The 20,000-nt window shown below is 39.7% G+C and overlaps 1 protein-coding gene across 2 annotated transcripts in view; it reads left to right on the forward strand.

Moving 5' to 3' along the window:
- The window catches only part of LOC137644124 (beta-1,3-glucan-binding protein-like), a 38,855-nt gene that overhangs the window by 10,968 nt on the left and 7,887 nt on the right, over positions 1–20,000 (forward strand). Inside the window, exons 1-5 of one of the 2 annotated variants that reach the window (XM_068377097.1) lie at positions 11,679–11,779; positions 14,956–15,005; positions 16,590–16,702; positions 17,039–17,113; positions 18,350–18,540. In XM_068377097.1, coding sequence (XP_068233198.1) covers positions 14,957–15,005; positions 16,590–16,702; positions 17,039–17,113; positions 18,350–18,540 — 428 coding nt within the window. In that variant the 5' untranslated portion in view covers positions 11,679–11,779; position 14,956. Of the gene's footprint in view, positions 1–11,678; positions 11,780–14,955; positions 15,006–16,589; positions 16,703–17,038; positions 17,114–18,349; positions 18,541–20,000 lie in introns of those variants that run through there. The other variant, XM_068377095.1, reaches the window with a different exon arrangement.

Consider the following 20,000-nt stretch of genomic DNA (forward strand, 5'->3'; position numbering starts at 1 on the left):
ATATGATATATGTATATATACATGATATATATGTATATAATTGACACACACACGTATACACACACACATACTGTATATATATATATATATATATATATATATATATATATATATATATATATATATATATATATACAGTATATATATATATATATATATATATATATATATATATATATATATATATATATATATATATATAGTCTCTAGAATAGTCATATAGTCTTTGTACCTTCCAGTGGTGGTACACTCGTAAATAATGACTACACATCAAAACTGGCCTAATAAACGTTTCCTTAAAATAACATCATATATTTTCAAACGGAAGGATAAATTGAATACGTTATTGCATAAAGTTAAGAATAAGATTAACATTAAGGTATATGATTGAGGTTATGCATTGGCTCAAGTCTTGGCAGGGTTGCCATTCGTACGATAATTATCGTACATGAACGAATATAATGTGTCCGGTACGATGTACGATACATACCTTAGGTATATATAAATATGTGTGCGTATTTAATTAAATAATCGTACTAAAGCACCTTGAAATAAGTTTTGTTACTCCTTGCTAATTATGTTGAAAGTGTGTACGATAATTTTGGGTGAAAACGATATTTATAAGGCTTATGTACGATAATCCAGTGGAAATAATCTGGCACAACTGGCAACTCTGAGTCTTGGGTACCTGCATGGATTACTCAAAATTCATAAGCCAATTATTTCCTCTATATGTTCCTGTAATTATAACCTGGAAAAGTTCATAGCAGAAATGATTTTAGCATTAACAATCAATAAATGTACACTAGGAAAACTCTGCCAAACTCAATTATGAATTAGCATATGAAGATTTTAGTTTTATCTCGAGTCGCTTTTCATTAAGAAACTATCCTACGACTTTAAATCACTCCGCTACCTCTCTTCCTTTACCTAACGGATTTTGCCTGACCATCTTTTAACCATTATGTAAACATTTTGACTTTTCATTTTTACCTGTGGTGGTGTGGAACTCAAGCTAGAATAATTTCGGATGCAATTTCGGAAATACATTAATCTAAATAGAAACAGGGAGAGAAAGACAGAAACTATAGTCCATTTCTTTTAGCGATGCAGATCTGCACCGACTCGCAGCGGTGCCATTTTAGCTCGGAAAATTTTCCTGATCGCTGATTGGTTAAAATTATCTCGTCCAACCAATCAGCGATCAGGAAACTTTTCCGAGCTAAAAGGGCACCGCTGCGAGTCGGTGCAAATATGCATCGCTAAAAGAAATGGACTATAGGTAAGGAGGTGGAGCAGGGTCGGAGAAAGAATGCAAGCCGGTGATCTGTTGAGTTGAGACATAAGCCTTTTGGACATGATGCATCGAAAGAATGGGCCGAATATTAATATTTCTTTACATTAATTTTATCGGCTCCCTTTAAAACCCCGTCTCGTCCCATCCAAACAGCGTTTTGTTCTCCTATATGTTTGATTTTTGGGCTCAAGCCATGGCGTCCTGATGGAAGGTTCCTGTTTGGTAGCTTCCTTGGGTATAAGACTACTAAGATATTCCCAGAGAATTTAACCACAGGTTATCACAGAATTCTAACTTCTGGAGCGAGTATCTCAAAGGTTTCCCTTTAAGACATCGTAATACAACAGGGGACACGCATGTCTGGTCGTGCCACATAGCTATCTCCACCCCGAACAGAGTTAACGCTTCGGTGTGTAAGGGCTGAGAATAGCTGGGAGCCGTTCCACAGCTAATCTCACTCGTGGCTACTACTGATACTCGAGACGTAAACAAACGGACGCCATTGCTCTAATGACGTCACGCGCGTCTTTATCCTTTGTTTAGTAGCTGCCCTACTGAGACGGATTTTCCCTTGTGTGAACTTTATCGCTTTGCATCTTCGCTATGTCGTTACCTTCAGCCTCGCCTTCTTCTGGAAAGTTGAGTACAAGGTTCCAGTATTGTTTAATTAAGCTCTGGCCGTAAAGTAAATATTATTTCGCGAAATAATTGATGTTTTGTGGCAGAGCTGTGCCTCTACCGGACCCGCCATTTTATGGCGTCGTTGTTGTTTTGCATGTTCTATTTAGTTAGCCACAACAACGCTTCCGGCCTTATATACTAATCGAATACATTAGTTTATTTAGTCTTCATAGCTAGGAACTTTTATATCGTGTTTAGACGCTTTTTATCGGTCATTGATTGACCTCATACCAGTCGGCTACTATAGCCCCCAGGCCAGGAGCCTATTTACAAGTGTTCATGCATGATTTATCAGTGATCCTAGACTAAGTTATGAAGATAGTGGCATTATTATTTTACAATACTTTTGACTAGTGATGCAAATGTTTTCGCCTTCAGGGACCATATAGGGGATAGACTAGTCAGTGATTCTTACTAGCCTAACCTAACCTTAGGACCCCTATATGCTTCCTTCATCCCCTGCCTTGGCACTCCCTCTAATTAGCCTTGATCCCTTTTCTGAGTAAAGGGATTTATTGTCTAATAGAGTATTATATCGCCTCTCAGTCCTCCCTAAAGGAATGAACCCCCTTTAGGATTGCGTCTGAGAGTGAGGTTAGGCTAGCCTACCTCTATGGCTAGGATAGTCTACGACTTTCCTGCGATAGCGATACGTCTTCTTCCTTGCCTAGTTCAGGACTTTTAGCCCTGATCTAGGCCGGGTTAGGAAGGTTTCTCTGTTCCATGCTGAAACTGTACTCTTGCACCGTTTTAGCCGATCAGCCTAATCTTAGGTTAGGGAGTGTCCTCCCTTCCCTTTGTGGCCGCTCTGGTACAGAAACCCTTCCTGGGAAGACCCCTCTCTTCTCCCTCCCCACCTATCTCTTGTATAGCCTAGCCTATGCTTAGGTTAGTTTATACTCATCTGTCCCCTGTCCTACAACTCCTCCTTAGGGTGGAAGAGTAGGGCTACCCGAGCTTCCTTGTGCAGTCCGCTCTGGTACATATACCTTCATAGTGTCCTATAAGGTTAGTTACTAGTGTAGCTCTGCATAGGGGAGTCTCCCCCCCCCCCTCTGGGGTGTTCCCTAGTCCTCCCTTGGGCTACCTGCTCCCGGTCCCTAGTGACCCCTGCTTATGGATGATAGAGCCTGTCTCTATCATGGGTACACCCCCTCAGGGAGGGGGAGGGATGTCTGGAACCCTGAAGGTACTTCCTGCATCCTTCCCCCCCTCCCCCTGTCTCTCTATCTATCCGGGTGCCGGTCTCTTGCCGCCTCTTCTGCCGGCAATACCTGCCTCCCTCTTGGTGACTTCCCTACCCTTGCCGCCAGCCCCCCGTGTACCGAGGGACTGCCGGCTGCCGCCGGCTACTACCGGCAGCTCTCCTACTCCTATCTAATCGTCCGCTTGCCGGTCGACCTCCGGAGTGCCGGCATATACTGCCGGCAACCCGATACTACCTGTACCATCCTTACCCCAGTCACCAATCCGGCATCCTCCGGCTGCCGGAGCCGCCGCTCCCTGCCGGCGTGCCGCCGTTGTGCCGGCGGCCGCCATCCTGGTATCTAACTGACTTTGAAAATTGTCTGTTCTAGTGCCAGAATCTATGCTGGAGCGAGCTCCGGCGTGCCGGCGGCTTGCCGGATGCCCCGGAGGCGTCAAGAATACTTGCACCCCCTCTCTGTAGCTATCATAAGACTAAGATAGCCCTACCTTGCAAATAGATAAGCTGCTTTGCTTCTAAGATCAGTACCTAGTACTGCTCTATTAGTGATCATGCTGTCTCTTTGCATTCTTCTATTTCCAGCATGCTATGTGCATCTTAGCACGGCTGGTTGCCAGAAGCAGTTTCCCTTAATGAGACCTTCTGGCTCTTATCTGGGAACCGAATGAATTCGATCCCAACCTTGTCCTTGGCTTTCCATGGAGTTCCAATATAATGGGAATCCTAGGAAACTATATCCAATGATCTCGGTCATTTGGATTATCCCAGGACCAAGCCTATGGTAACCAGCCGGGCGAGATGCATGGAGCGTGTTCTCCTTTACTGTTTCATTCTCTATGCATCACACCTTCTTTAAGTTAAAATTAATGATTAATATTAACTTAATTTAAGAGCCATTCCTATGACTCCCCCATACTCATTTTCTCTTTCTTCCACAGGAGGAGCAGATGAAGTGCGATTTCGCATACTGTGCTGTGAAACGCTCCCAGTTTTACGGACATACGGCGTGCAGGACTCACGCCCCTTGCTCAGACAAGAAAGGGGACTGGAAGTTCTGGAATCCACTGGAATGTACGGTCTGCCAGGCCTACCTAGTTGAGGCCTTCCATAATCCTCCCTCAGCGGAGGTTAGAGACATTGCTCGTGAGAAACTGCGCAAGTGGGTGCGTGGTTTTCAGAGAAATGCTACTGGACCGTACCTGGCCACCGAAGAACTGAGGTCCCTGTTGTTCCCTAAGGCCTCCCCTGACTCAGTGGTTCCAAAGGAAGCAATCCCCACTGTCCAAATTACGGTGGAACCTGATGTGGTCATGGCTCAGTCCATGCACGAGTGTCGTTTAGATTCCGAGGATGATGAACAGATCTCTGACGTCTCGGAAGACACGGAGAAGACGCTTATGGCTCAAGGAGCCGAAGAGGACGAAGACAAGGTGGAATACACCGAGTCGGAGATTGGAGCTACTCCCTCGTCCATCCCTCCGCCTACTCCTACACCGACGGATGTGTCCATCCCGTCTACCTCCTCGACCCCGGATCCTTCCTCTTCTACCCAAGAACTGATCCGACTGATTAGAGCTGTCATGGACGACAGACTGAAGGAGAACCAGGAGTCCATCAGGTCTATGATTGGATCCAGAGAACCGAAGAAGATCTCGGTCAAGGATCTCCCAGCTTGCTCTCATGCCAACCCGTGGAGGTATGCAGAGCATATGGTTATTGCGACCGGCAGGATCTTTGTTAGTGACAAAATCAGCACGGTCCCGTTGGAAGATGTGGAATTCTTCCCAAGCTTCGAGGCCTACCCGGACTGTTACGTCCGGCTTCGTTCCGAACCTGCCTCGAAGGAGGAGACCGAACCTAAAGAAGAGATAGTGTTCGATCTCGCAAAGGCCCAGGCTATGCTAGCCTCTGCATTTAAGAGCAGGGGCTTTACCTGCTCTAAGCTTCCTGCCTTGAGCAAGAAGCATCCTACATATGTCGCACCTGACACTGCGATTCTTCCATTTTTGGAAAAGGCCTTGGCTGCATGCCTTAAAGCGGCGGAAGAAGGAAAACCCTGCCCTGCACTGGAGGAGTGCAGACCCTTCTCCATCGTGACACCCCCTGACACTAGACAATGGAAAGATGTCCAACATACTTTCGTTGTGGGTAGGCTCGATCCTGACGTCGCCGGACGTCAGTTTAATGAAGACCTCCCTAAGCTCAATGATCACCTCCTTCGCCGGGAACAAGACACGAAGGAGAGGCTTGCAGCGTCTCTTTCTCATCAAGTCCAACTTGAAGTTATGGCCTGTGACACAGCAGTACCCGATCACTACATGGTACTGGCCAAATCCCACTTACTCACGGTAATGAAGGACTTGTACCATTTCATAAAGGCTCGTAGAGCCTGTCGTGAATTCGTGTTTGTCGGTGCCACCGTGAAACACGAACCCCGGAGGCTGATTTCCTCCAACATCTGGGGAAAGCACCTGTTTCCTTCTGACCTTGTCAAGGAAATAACGGACAGAGCCGCCACGGAGAATAGGAACCTTCTCCACAAGTGGGGCATGTCCAGAAAAAGGAAAACCTCTCAGGACGATGGACCTCAGCCTAAGAGGAAACCTCAGAAGCCGAAACCCCAGCAACGTCAACAAAGACGTCAGTTTCCGGGACCCGCTACCTCCCAAGTGGTTGCCCAACCACAACAGACCTTTCAATTGGTCCCCCAACCGGTGTTGTCACAGTCACCGGTCTTCACCCCTGCCTTTGAGCAGCCATCCACTACCTTTCATGCCAGAGGTAGAGGCTCGTCCAGGGGTGCAAGCAGAGACGCCTCTCGTCGTCCCTCCAGAGGTAGAGGAGGAAAGGGAGCTAGCGGCCGAGGCAACAAGTCCTCGGGACACCAGAAGCAATGAAGTGCTTCCGGTGGGAGGAAGACTCCGCCAATTCCAGGATCGTTGGACCTTCGATCCTTGGGCACACAGCATCATCAAGAACGGTCTAGGCTGGAGTTGGGTGCAACCACCCCCAATCTTCCAGCGGTTCTTCCAACAATCGACCCCCATTCTGGAAGAATATGTTCTAGACCTCTTGAACAAGAAGGTGATAAGGAAGGTAAAGTCCACCAGGTTCCAAGGGAGACTGTTTTGCGTTCCCAAGAAGGACTCAGACAAGCTCAGAGTCATTCTGGACTTATCCCCCCTCAACAAGTTCATAGAGAACAACAAATTCAAGATGCTGACGCTTCAACAAATAAGGACCCTTCTGCCTCAAGGTTCCTACACGGTCTCTATAGACCTGGTGGATGCCTATTGGCACATTCCAATGAACCATCACGCTTCCTCCTACCTAGGATTTCGACTCCAAAGGAAAAGCTACGCCTTCCGGGCCATGCCATTCGGCCTCAATGTGGCCCCTCGGATCTTCACAAAGCTGGCGGATGCCATAGTACAACAGCTCCGCCTAAGAAACGTCCAGGTGATGGCCTACCTCGACGACTGGCTAGTCTGGGCTCCATCGCCCGAAGAGTGTACAAAGTCTTGCGACGAAGTTACCCAGTACCTAGAACACCTGGGATTCAAGATCAACGAGAAGAAATCTCGCCTCTCTCCAGCTCAGAAGTTTCAGTGGCTGGGAATCCACTGGAATCTTCAGTCACACCGCCTTTCCATCCCCCAGAAGAAAAGGAAGGAAATAGCAGGGTCTGTCAAGCGACTACTGAAATCCAAACGCATTTCAAGACGACAGCAGGAACGAGTTCTAGGCTCTCTACAATTCGCCTCAGTGACAAACCCAGTGCTTCGTGCACAGCTAAAGGATGCCGCGGGAGTCTGGAGACGATCGGCATCCATCGCTCGAAGAGACCTCAAGAGACGGCTTCCAAACAGACTTCGACGCCTCCTAAAGCCGTGGTCGGAAGCAATGGCCCTGAAAAGGTCCATTCCTCTCCAACACCCTCCTCCATCACTCAACATCCACACGGATGCCTCACTGGAGGGCTGGGGAGGTCACTCCCACCTGAAACAAGCTCAAGGGACCTGGTCTCCACTATTCAAGACGTTCCACATAAACATCTTGGAGGCCATGGCGGTCCTTCTTACTCTGAAGAAGCTATCCCCGCCGCCCTCGATCCACATCCGTCTAACCCTAGACAACTCGGTGGTAGTTCGTTGTCTCAATCGCCAGGGCTCAAGATCGCCCCAGATAAATCAGGTGCTTCTCCCAATCTTCCGTCTGGCGGAGAAGAAGAAGTGGCACCTGTCTGCAGTTCACCTACAAGGATTCCGCAACGTGACAGCGGATGCTCTATCTCGGACAAACCCGATAGAGTCGGAATGGTCTCTAGACGCAAGATCATTCTCCTTCATCTCTCATCAAGTCCCAGAACTTCAGATAGATCTCTTTGCAACGAGCGACAACAATCAACTTCCTCTGTACGTAGCCCCGTACGAGGACCCCAAAGCAGAAGCGGTGGACGCCATGTCACTGGACTGGAACAGATGGTCGAAGATATACCTGTTCCCTCCCACCAACCTTCTGTTGAAAGTCCTCTCCAAACTGAGAACCTTCAAAAGGACAGCGGCCCTAGTGGCTCCCAAGTGGCCCCGGAGCAACTGGTAACCCCTGGTCCTGGAGCTGCAGCCCAAGCTGATCCCTCTCCCGGGCCCAGTTCTCTCTCAACAAGTACAGAAGTCGACTGTCTTCGCTTCATCATCGAAAATCAAGGACCTTCATCTCATGATTTTCTCTCCCTTGCCGCAAAGAAGAGGTTTGGGATCTCGAAGAAAAGTCTAGACTTCCTAGAGGAATACAAGACCGAATCCACGAGACGGCAATATGAATCATCCTGGAGGAAATGGGTCTCCTTTGTTAAAGCAAAAAATCCTAAAGAAATCACCATTGATTTCTGTATGTCCTTCTTCATTCACCTTCATGGACAAGGATTAGCAGCCAATACGATTTCAACCTGCAAATCGGCTTTGACTAGACCAATTCTATATGCTTTCCAAATTGATCTGTCCAACGACATCTTTAACAAACTGCCGAAAGCATGTGCTCGCCTACGCCCAGCACCCCCTCCGAAACCGATCTCCTGGTCACTAGACAAGGTGCTCCATTTCGCCTCCAACTTGGACAATGATTCATGCCCCCTCAAGGATCTGACTCAGAAAGTTATATTTTTATTTGCTCTCGCCTCGGGAGCTCGAGTCAGCGAAATAGTGGCATTATCAAGAGAAGAGGGACACATCCTGTTTGCTGATTCAGGAGAAGTGACCCTCTCCCCTGATCCGACGTTTCTCGCCAAAAATGAATTACCCACCAAAAGATGGGGCCCTTGGAGAATATGCCCCCTGAAGGAGGATGTCTCTCTATGTCCAGTAGAGAGCCTCAAGGTCTATCTTCGCAGAACTTCAAACTTTGGTGGAGGCCAACTCTTCAAAGGAGAAACATCGGGCAGCGACCTGTCACTGAAACAATTAAGAGCGAAAATCACCTACTTCATTCGCAGAGCGGATCCGAACAGTACACCCGCTGGTCATGATCCTAGAAAAGTGGCATCTTCTCTGAACTTCTTTCAGAGCATGGACTTTGAGAGCCTTAAAAACTTTACGGGCTGGAAGTCCTCGCGAGTTTTCTTTAAACATTATGCGAAACAAGTGCACGAAATCAAACATTTTGTGGTAGCCGCAGGTAGTGTTATGAAACCTGCACCTAACTCTGCGTAGAACAGTGAGTTACTTGGGACTCTAACTCTTCGGGTGCCTATGTTGACCCTCGAGTGATTCATAGTGATGTCTAAAAACACTTAGTGCTTTTATAACTGTTCTTATCCCAGGTGAAATGTCATAGTGTCACACAAGTGCCGCATGCCTTGAGCATGATGTGTTATTTAAAGACTTGCGTTCCTCGAGAACGAGTACCTACTAATCCTGAAATTCCCTTTCAGATTCAAGAGCAAGCCTTTATTTCTATGTACATTATTATTACTGTAAATGAACTTTACTTTTGCTGTAAATTATTTAATTTCTGCATTGTGAAATAAAATTTCTATTTTATTACTTATGCGTCTCTTTCAGCTCCTACTTACTATGAAATACATACTGTCATAGTTTTATTTATTCCTCCTTTCTTATGGTCATGAAGAATTTAAGATGTCTATTCCTAAATTATATTCACCTTGCCTCAGTAAGGTTCCTACACGAATACTTACTTCTGATAATCAGGAGATGAACTCTACACACAGTGCCCAACCACCACTGGCCTACTTCAGAATGTTCCTATACAAATATCAAACATTCTGCTTCATCTCTAAGCTCTTAAAAGTTCTTCTGTCAAGATGAATAGCCCTTCAATACCACTTTGACGTCGGCATAGCCCATGGGAACTTCCTACCAATGGGGGGCAGGATATTTCGTTCCTATGGTTCTTACCTAAGATTACTTTGCTGTTTTGTCAATGCCTAGGCACTTAACTCTGGGGGAAAATCTACCACGATACATTGATTCTCTGGTACTCTTCCATCAGGACGCCATGGCTTGAGCCCAAAAAACGGATTTTGAGCGAAGCGAAAAATCTATTTTTGGGTGAGATAGCCATGGCGTCCTGATGGACCCTCCCTACTACTTCGTTCAGTTTGCTCCCACCCTACACAATTGTATCATGGTGATGGGCAGCAACTGGCGCCAGGATAAAGACGCGCGTGACGTCATTAGAGCAATGGCGTCCGTTTGTTTACGTCTCGAGTATCAGTAGTAGCCACGAGTGAGATTAGCTGTGGAACGGCTCCCAGCTATTCTCAGCCCTTACACACCGAAGCGTTAACTCTGTTCGGGGTGGAGATAGCTATGTGGCACGACCAGACATGCGTGTCCCCTGTTGTATTACGATGTCTTAAAGGGAAACCTTTGAGATACTCGCTCCAGAAGTTAGAATTCTGTGATAACCTGTGGTTAAATTCTCTGGGAATATCTTAGTAGTCTTATACCCAAGGAAGCTACCAAACAGGAACCTTCCATCAGGACGCCATGGCTATCTCACCCAAAAATAGATTTTTCGCTTCGCTCAAAATCCGTTATCTGGTCGACAACTTCCCTGAGCAAAGCTCTGGTAGTGATTTTATCCTTCGGGAAGCGTTGTAAACGTTGTAGAGGCTATGCAACGAGTGTATGTGGTGTTGTAGCCAGTGATTATAGGCTTATGGAAGTTTAGTAAGTGTTTTAGAGGCTGTGCTGTAAGTGAAAGTGGTGGTGCAGTCAGTAATCTTAGTCTTCTGGAGGCGTTGTAAACGCTGTAGATGGCAGGCTGTAAGTGCATGTGATAATGTAGACAGTGGTTTTAGTCTTTTGAGAGCGTTCTAAACGTCGTAATTGCTGTGCAGTAAGTGCATGCAGTGTTGTAGCCAGTGATTTTAGCCTTCGGGAAGCATTATAAAAATTGTAGAGGCTGTTTGAGGAAAGAACTTCCGGTGATTTGAGCAACCAGTATAATTAATCTTCCTTAAAGCTGTTAGAATTTTTCTCCTCTTACCCCACCCCTTTAAATCTTTCCTCCCAAGCTCATTATAATTTGCATATAATCTGCATAATAAGTTCATCGACACACGTCTTTTTTTTTCCTCTTGATGGTTGTGGTGGCCGATGTGGTAACGTCCTTGACCGGTGAACGCCAGACTGGGGTTCGGTCCCGCTCAAACTCGTTAGTTTCTTTGGTTGCTGCAACCTCACCATTCTTGTAAGCTAAGGATAGGGGTTTAGGGGGAGCCTATAAGTCTATCTGCTGAGTCATCAGCAGTCCTTGTCTGGCCCTCCTTGGTCCTAGCTAGGGTGGAGAGGGGGCTTGAGCGCTGATCATACAGTATGTATATATGGTTAGTCTCTAGGGCATTGGCCTGCCCATTCATGAGCGCCCTTTAAACCTTTAAACCTTATGCTTAAGGCGAGAAATATGTGTAAATGAAGGGATTAAATGGACCTTCGGGCATCTACATAACAAAAAATTGGATTGGAATTATTCTTTTCGACATTGAATGAATTTTAAACGAAAAATTTGATTTTTCAAAAATATTCTTATGGTTTATCTTGCCTCTTAAGTAATGGGTGTTCATAAGTATGATTTTCCTTTCCAAGCTACAGGTTATGAAGTAAGTTTCGAACCAAAACTGGCCAAAAAAAAAAAAAGAAAAAAAAATGGTTATTTCCACACTGCCACTAAATGTAGCAGCTGCAACATAAAGCGCTGAGTAACTTATCAGTTGTATAAAAGAAATCATTAAAAAAGCACATAATGTTATATACCCTTGGCTCTTAATTGCAAGTAAGTTGAGATTTTTTGCTTATCTGTGAAAACTATGTGATGGCATCAAAACGAAATAATTCATAGTCATGTTATCCTTATCAGTAAAAAAAAAAAAAAAAAAAAAAAAAAAAAACCATCAATCAGTGAAAAGTGAACGCTAAGGCAAAGTTTACGCAACGAGGACCTATCCTTCATTGCCAGATGTATGATAATACCAAACTGCTTTAGAAATCGTATAAAAGCGCAAGTTCCGACAGAGATGTCAGGCAGTTTGCAATCTGCTTGAAACTTGTTTATCGATTCCTACCGCCACTCAGGTGAGGCTAAAACAGCAGTTTCCCTTTTATAATTTTATAGACCATACCTTAGGTAATCCTTTAAACATAATTATTATTATTATTATTATTGTTATTATTATTATTATTACTATTATTATTATTATTAGCTAAGCCACAACCTTAGTTGGAAAAAGCAAGATGCTCTAAATCCAAGGTCTCCAACTGGGAAAAATAGCTCAGTGGGAAAAGTAGATAAGGAAATGAATAAACGATAAAAGAAGTAATGAACAATTAAAATGAAATATTTTAAAAAACATTAACAACATTAAAACAGATATTTCATATATAAACCATAAAGAGACCATTAAGTCAGCCTGTTCAACATGAAAACCTTCGCTGCAAGTTTGAACTTTTGAAGTTCTACTGATTCAATTATTAACAATTAAGAAATACTGCAAATTTGACAGGGTTGGATCCTATAGTCAATTCTTTTTAGTGAGGCAGATTTGCACCGACTCGCAGGGGTGCCCTTTTAGCTCGGGAAAGTTTCCTGATCGCTGATTGGTTGTACAAGATAATTATAACCAATCAGAGAGCAGGAAACTTTTTTCCGAGCTGAAAGGGCACCGCTGCGAGTCAGTGCAAATGCGCCTCATTAAAAAAAAAAAATGAGTAGAGTTAGACATTTCGATTGATGACAGCAAGATCCTTTAAATCACATTTCACAGTATTTTGATTGTTGTAGTCTCCTCTGTCACTTTTACAATTCTCAAAAAGGTATTCGGAACATTTCTCTCGTCCAGAAATACCTTACAAACCCTGGTCAAGCGTTCAGGCAATTTCATTAATGTACTGTAGCACCCCACTTTACATCCCATCCCATAGCAAAATCGTTCCCTTCTTTTCCCTATTATTTACCCTCTTAGAATAACCTTTACTTCCGTAAGTATTCTCAAAATTACGTTATTCCAATTTTATCATTCAGTTTTGCATTAGAATAGATGGATTTAGATTGGCCTCCCTAGAAGGGACTAGGAGGGGACCACGGGCCCTTACTAAATGATCATCCTAATCGGGTAGTTGAATCAGTAGAACTTCAAAAGTTCAAAGTTGGAGCAAATGTTGTTATGTTGTCCAGGCTGACTTGAGTCTTTTTATTGTTTGTATGTGACATATCTGTTTTTGATATTGTTAATAGTTTACATAGGACATATATATATTTTGACGCTGTTACTGTTTTTAGAATGATATATTGTTAATTTATTCTCATCATTTATTTATTTCCTTTCCTCACTGGGCTATTTTTCCCTGTTGGAGCCCTTGGACTTATAGCATCTTGCTTTTCCAACTAGGGTTGTAGCTTGGTTAGTAATAATAATAATAATAATAATAATAAATTACTTCGGTCCTGGATAAATTTGTTTTTTCCTTATTTCAGCGATCCCGAAGAAGGGTTTTGCATTACTTTTTATCATACACATTAGAAACGCAAACCTTCCATTGACAAACGACTTCGTTCTCCTAAGATAGCATCTCAATATTTGCATTTTCTATTCTCCTAAGTATTTAATGACAATTGTAAGACTTACAGGTATTTTTGTAACCATGAATGTACATGCTTGTATACTTGATATATATTCATATATATATATATATATATATATATATATATATATATATATATATATATATATATATATATATATATATTTATATATATACATATATATCTATATATAAATAAATATATATATATATATATATATATATATATATATATATATATATATATATATATATATATATATATATATATGTGTGTGTGTGTATATATATGTATATATATATATATATATATATATATATATATATATATATATATATATATATACTGTATATATATACATATGTATGTATATATATATATATATATATATATATATATATATATATATATATATATATATATATATCTGACATATCTTCGGTAGAATTGTGTTTAATGTTTTTCCATAAAAATTTTGATAGTCAAAGGGGAATTTATTGTTTATTCAGAGAAATTTCTGTATCACTTAATATATCGAGTCCATGTTCCGGATAACAAGGACTCTTGAATATTATCGGGTTATTTTTCTTACGTTTATGTGTTATAAAAAGCTTATCATTGTTATCACTTGTTTAATTTTACATTGAAATTATCTTCCAAAAGGAAATTACATAAAATTTGGATCCTGCTTTTTGATGAAGCGAGATCAGGAACAGTGATGGCTTACATATTCTATTTATCAATTCCTTTAACTAGTTGTTATTATTATTATTATTATTATTATTATTATTATTATTATTATTATTATTATTATTATTATTATTATTAATTGCTAAGCTACAACCCTAGTTGGAAAAGCGGGATGCTATAAGCCCAGAGGCTCCAACAGGGAAAATAGCCCAGTGATGAAAGGAAACAAAGAAAGATAAAATATTTCAAAAACAGTAACATTAAAACAAATATCTCCTACATAAACTAAAAAAAAAAACAAGAAGAGAAATAAGATAGAATAATGTGTCCGAGTGTACCCTCAAGTAGGAGAACTCTAATCCAAGACAGTGGAAGACCATGGTACAGACACTATGGCACTACCCAAGATTAGAGAACAATGGCTTGATTTTGGAGTGTCCTCCTATAAGAGCTGCTTACCATAGCTAAGGATTCTCTTCTACCCTTATCGAGATGAAAATAGCCACTGAAAAATTAGTTACAATTACAATTAAATATTTGTCAATAAAATTGTTCACGTAATATGTTTGATTGCTGAAAGTGATCATCGAATAGAGAATTAAACTCCAGCGTTCAAAGAGGCTTAATTGGTTCTGCCAGCTCGTAGTAAGATCGGCAAAACTGAAATTCTAATTTACCTTCAAATTGAAATAATCTCACACCTATCGAATGCAAAATTGCAAGAGCCCGTGCTTGGCCACAAGCACCAGACAATTTATAATAACAATAACTGGCCACGATAAAAAAAAAAAAAAAAAAAAAAAAAAAAAAAAAAAAAAAAAAAAAAAAAAAAAAACTTCTTCAAAGATAAAGTTTAAAACTACCATTTGTCTGTAATACCATTAGTGAATTAGCTATGTATGATTTTCAACCAATTAATATTCTTATTTGTTTATTTATGAATTCATTATTTATTCAACCACCCTTTCCTATCTTTCAGTATGAGGATCTTATACTTAACGCTGTTGGCTGCGTGTGCCTTCGCCGCAGGTGAGTCATAAGTTTTACTACATTATATTATTATTATTATTATTATTATTATTATTATTATTATTATTATCATTAAATGGTAAGCTACAACCCTAGTTGGAGAAGCAGGATGCTATAAGCCCAGGGGCCTCAACAGGGAAAATAGCCCAGTGCGGAAAGGAAACAACAAAAAATAGAATATTTTAAGAATAGTAACAACATTTGAGTAAATATTTCCTATATAGACTATAAAAAACTTTAACAAAACAAGAGGAAGTGAAACTAGATAGAACAGTGTGCCCGAGTGTACCCTCAAGCAAGAGAATTCTAACCCAAGACAGTGGAAGACCATGGTACAGAGGCTATGGCACTACCCAAGACTAGAGAACAATGGTTTCATTTTGGAGTGTCCTTATCCTAGAAAAGCTGCTTACCATAGCTAAAGAGTCTCTTCTACCCTTACCAAGAGGAAAGTAGCCACCGAACAATTACATTGCAGTAGTTAACCCCTTGGGTGAAGAAGAATTGTTTGGTAATCTCAGTGTTGTCGGGTGTATGAGGACAGATGAGAATCTGTAAAGAATAGGCCAGACTATTTGGTTTCTGTGTAGGCAAAGGGAAAGAACCGTAACCAGAGAGAAGGATCCAATGTAGCACTGTCTGGGCAGTCAAAGGACCCCATAACTCTCTAGCGGTAGTATCACAATTGGCGGATGGTGCCATGGCCAACCTATTTGATTTATGGAAGACGTTATGGGAGAATGTAACCTGTAATAATATATGGAATCACCAACACGTTTCATGAGATATGTTAATACCTGTATATTTTTTTTGTATGCGAGATTGATTGATTGATTGATTTGAAGTTCTTTGGCATCCTGACATCGGGTGCATGAAAGAAAGCATAGACATCTTTGCTTCTAAGAGAAATTAGCAATAAAGATATAACTGACTCTACCTCTTTCACACTTAAACAATGAATCGTGGATGAGCCTCCTGTACAGAAAACTTCCATTATGTTATTGTTTCGTATACCTACAGAGAAGTATCTTGTACTGTACCATTCACGTCTGTCTTGTGAACAATCGCCATTCCGTGATATTAAGATAATCAATTTCCAGTATCTGTTTTATTCCAGCTATCCAGTGTTTCCTACATTTTCCTCTTCTACTGCTTCTCCACCCCCCCCCCCTTCCTAACAATTCCAAACTATGAGTTATTTTCAGCAATATAGCGTCTTTTTTTCTTCTTTCCCACCGTTATCCCCACATTAAGGGGTCGGTTGCCTGATGCGTCCTCTCCAATGCCTTCTATCAAAGGCATCTCTTCCACCAAAGCTCTTCTTTCCACATCATCTTTCACCTTATCTTACCATCAAATATATCGTCTTCTATTCTTTCCCCATAACCAAACGATCTTGGTGTATCTTTCCATCCACGTTAAAATAATTGCACCGATTCCAAAGACAATGGATTTAACCTAAAGATAAAGATAAATGACATTAATTGAGAGACAGTTAAGTTTAACTTTTAGAACACTGTACCCCCCAAAAAAACGAAATATTTGAATTATTCTATTGAGGTTTACGCTTTCCGTCATTTCCAGATATTGTTGATCCGAAGGACTGCACCGAATTTCCATGCCTTATTTTCAACGATGAATTCGACTTCTTGGACCATGATGTTTGGGAACATGAAGTGACCATGAGTGGCGGAGGGGTAAGTGAGATGAGGGGAAAAAAAAGTTGGAGATTTAAAGATTTTAAAGTAATCGGGGATTGGCTTTTGCAATGAGACTTCCTATATTTCAAAGAATCCAAAAGGAAAGGTACAGCTGCTTAGATAATAAACTTTTTGTAAACAAAAAATCTATTGTAACTTCTAACTTACAGAATAACTTTTTGTGACTAAGGTTTGCTAACTAATAAGGGTTTGACACTTAAGGGTAAAAAAACTCGCTCTTAGAGGGTTGATTTTATCACACAAATCATATTTTTATCTTAATTTCAGTCGTTCGTTGTTAATATCACTACACAATCTCTCTTTCCATCACAGAACTTTGAGTTCCAAGCTTACGTCAACAACCGCAGCATCAGCTACATCAAAGATTCTTCTCTAGTTATCAAACCCGTGAGTATAAGTTTCAGTGAACAGTTACCAGGGGGTCTGCCCGTCTATCGTTTCTCATTACTTCTTTTTCACTACCTTCTTTCCTCTTGTTCTGCTCACCCTTCTCTCTTTTAATCTGCATTTTAAAGTATTACCAACTTCTTTCCTCTAGTTTGATTATCTTTCTCGCTTTTAATCTGCATTTTCTAAGTATTACTAACTTCTTTCCTCTAGTTTGAACATCTTTCTCGCTTTTAATCTATATTTTCGAAGTATTACTAACTTCTTTCCTCTAGTTCTGATCTTCTTTCTCTATTTTAATCTGCATTTGCTAAGTATTACTAACTTCTTTCATCTTGTTCTGCTCATCTCTCTTTTAACTAAATATTGATCCTTTGATTAGGACCTAAGATACCACAATGAAGTCATAATATGACAGCCAAGAAATGTTCTCATTTCTTCCATTTGGTCTCACTTTTACGAAGGATTTGAAACAAGAACAACAAAGTAATTCATGATATTAGAAAAGTCCCCAAGGCGTGGCAAATCTGTGCTTAAATACATCTCTTTCTAGCTGACATCACTGTAAATGTTCTAATTGTTTTTTTTTTTTATGTTTTTCTATCTATTTACCAAGGCATTTCCCCCAATTTTTGGGGATAGCCGACAACAAAAAAAAAAAAAAAGGGGGAGGGGAACAAAAGGGGACTTTTCTTCTCTTTGCTCCTCCCAGCCTGACGATGGATTCAGTGGAGTTTGGCTGGTACTGCTATTTTTTTGTTTTTTAAAAGTTAATACATATCCACTTTTTTATATGCATGAACTCCCTTAGGCTTGAGTGAGCGAATAGAAAGACGAGGAATTTCTGAAGATCAGAGATTTGAGTCTTATGGGCATGAATGGGGACGGTGCAACTTTTCCTCTCTTCGCTCCTCGCAGCCTGACGAGGGATTCAGTCGAGTTTGACTGATACTGTTATTTTTTTTTTTAAAGCTATTACATATCCACCCCCTTCCCCTTTTTTCTAATGCATGAACTCCCTTAGGCTTTAATGAGTGAATGGAAAGGCGAGGAATTTCTGAAGAGCAGAGATTTGAGTCTTATGACCATGAATGGGGAAGGTGCAACTTTTCCTCTCTTTGCTCCTCGCAGCCTGACGAGGGATTCAGTCGAGTTTGACTGATACTGTTATTTTTTTTTTAAAGCTATTACATATCCATCCCCTTCCCCTTTTTTCTAATGCATGAACTCCCTTAGGCTTTAATGAGTGAATGGAAAGGCGAGGACTTCCTGACGAGCGGAAACTTGAATCTCTGGGGCATGAATGGGCGAGGAGACGTCTGCACCGGAAACGCTTTCTGGGGCTGCGATCGAACTGGCACACCTACTAACCTTATTAACCCGATCTTGAGTGCCAGACTCAGGACCTTGACGGATTTTGCATTCAAGTGAGTAAATGTGAAGGTTAAAAGAAACTTTAGAATTCTTTTAATTCAAGTTATTCTAGAACTTCAAAAGTTCTAAAGTTGTTGCTATTATTATTATTATTATTATTATTATTATTATTATTATTATTATTATTATTATTATTATTATTAAAAACTTTAGAATTCTTTTAATTCAAGTTATTCTAGAACTTCAAAAGTTCAAAAGTTGTTACTATTCTTAAAATATGTTGCTTTTATTATTATTTTTATTATTATTATTATTATTATTATTATTATTATTATTATTATTATTATTATTAAAAACTTTAGAATTCTTTTAATTCAAGTTATTCTAGAACTTCAAAAGTTCTAAAGTTGTTACTATTCTTAAAATATGTTGCTTTTATTATTATTTTTATTATTATTATTATTATTATTATTATTATTATTATTATTATTATTATTATTATTATTATTGAAAAAAACTTTAGAATTCTTTTAATTCAAGTTATTCTAGAACTTCAAAAGTTCAAAAGTTGTTACTGTTCTTAAAATGTGTTATTATTATTATTATTATTATTACCATTATTATTATTATTATTATTATTATTAAAAACTTTAGAATTCTTTTAATTCAAGTTATTCTAGAACTTCAAAAGTTCTAAAGTTGTTACTATTCTTAAAATATGTTGCTTTTATTATTATTTTTATTATTATTATTATTATTATTATTATTATTATTATTATTATTATTATTATTAAAAACTTTAGAATTCTTTTAATTCAAGTTATTCTAGAACTTCAAAAGTTCAAAAGTTGTTACTGTTCTTAAAATGTGTTATTATTATTATTATTATTACCATTATTATTATTATTATTATTATTAAAAAAAATTAGAATTCTTTTAATTCAAATTATTCTAGAACTTCAAAAGTTCAAAAGTTGTTACTGTTCTTAAAATATGTTATTATTATTATTACCATTATTATTATTATTATCATTATTATTATTATTATTATTATTATTATTATTATTAAAAAAAACTTTAGAATTCTTTTAATTCAAGATATTCTAGAACTTCAAAAGTTCAAAAGTTGTTACTGTTCTTAAAATATGTTGCTATTATTATTATTATTATTATTATTATTATTATTATTATTATTATTACTATTATCATCATTATTATTATTAGCCAAGCTACAACCCTAGTTGGAAAAGCAGGATGCTATAAGCCCAAGGGCTCCAATAGTAAAAAATAACCCGTGAGAAAAGGAAATAAATAAACTACATGAGAAGTAATGAATAGTTAATATGAAATATTTAAAGATCAGTTACAACCATATAGAAATAACAATAATCTATAACAGCCTAAAACTAATACATAATTTTTCAATACCTTGTTTTTGTCTCTTTTAGAAGTATCCAATGTAGTACTGTCTGACCAGTTAAAGGACCCCTTAACTCTCTAGCGGTAGTATATC

The sequence above is a fragment of the Palaemon carinicauda genome, chromosome 7, assembly GCF_036898095.1.
Source record: "Palaemon carinicauda isolate YSFRI2023 chromosome 7, ASM3689809v2, whole genome shotgun sequence".
NCBI classification, from domain to species: domain Eukaryota; kingdom Metazoa; phylum Arthropoda; class Malacostraca; order Decapoda; family Palaemonidae; genus Palaemon; species Palaemon carinicauda.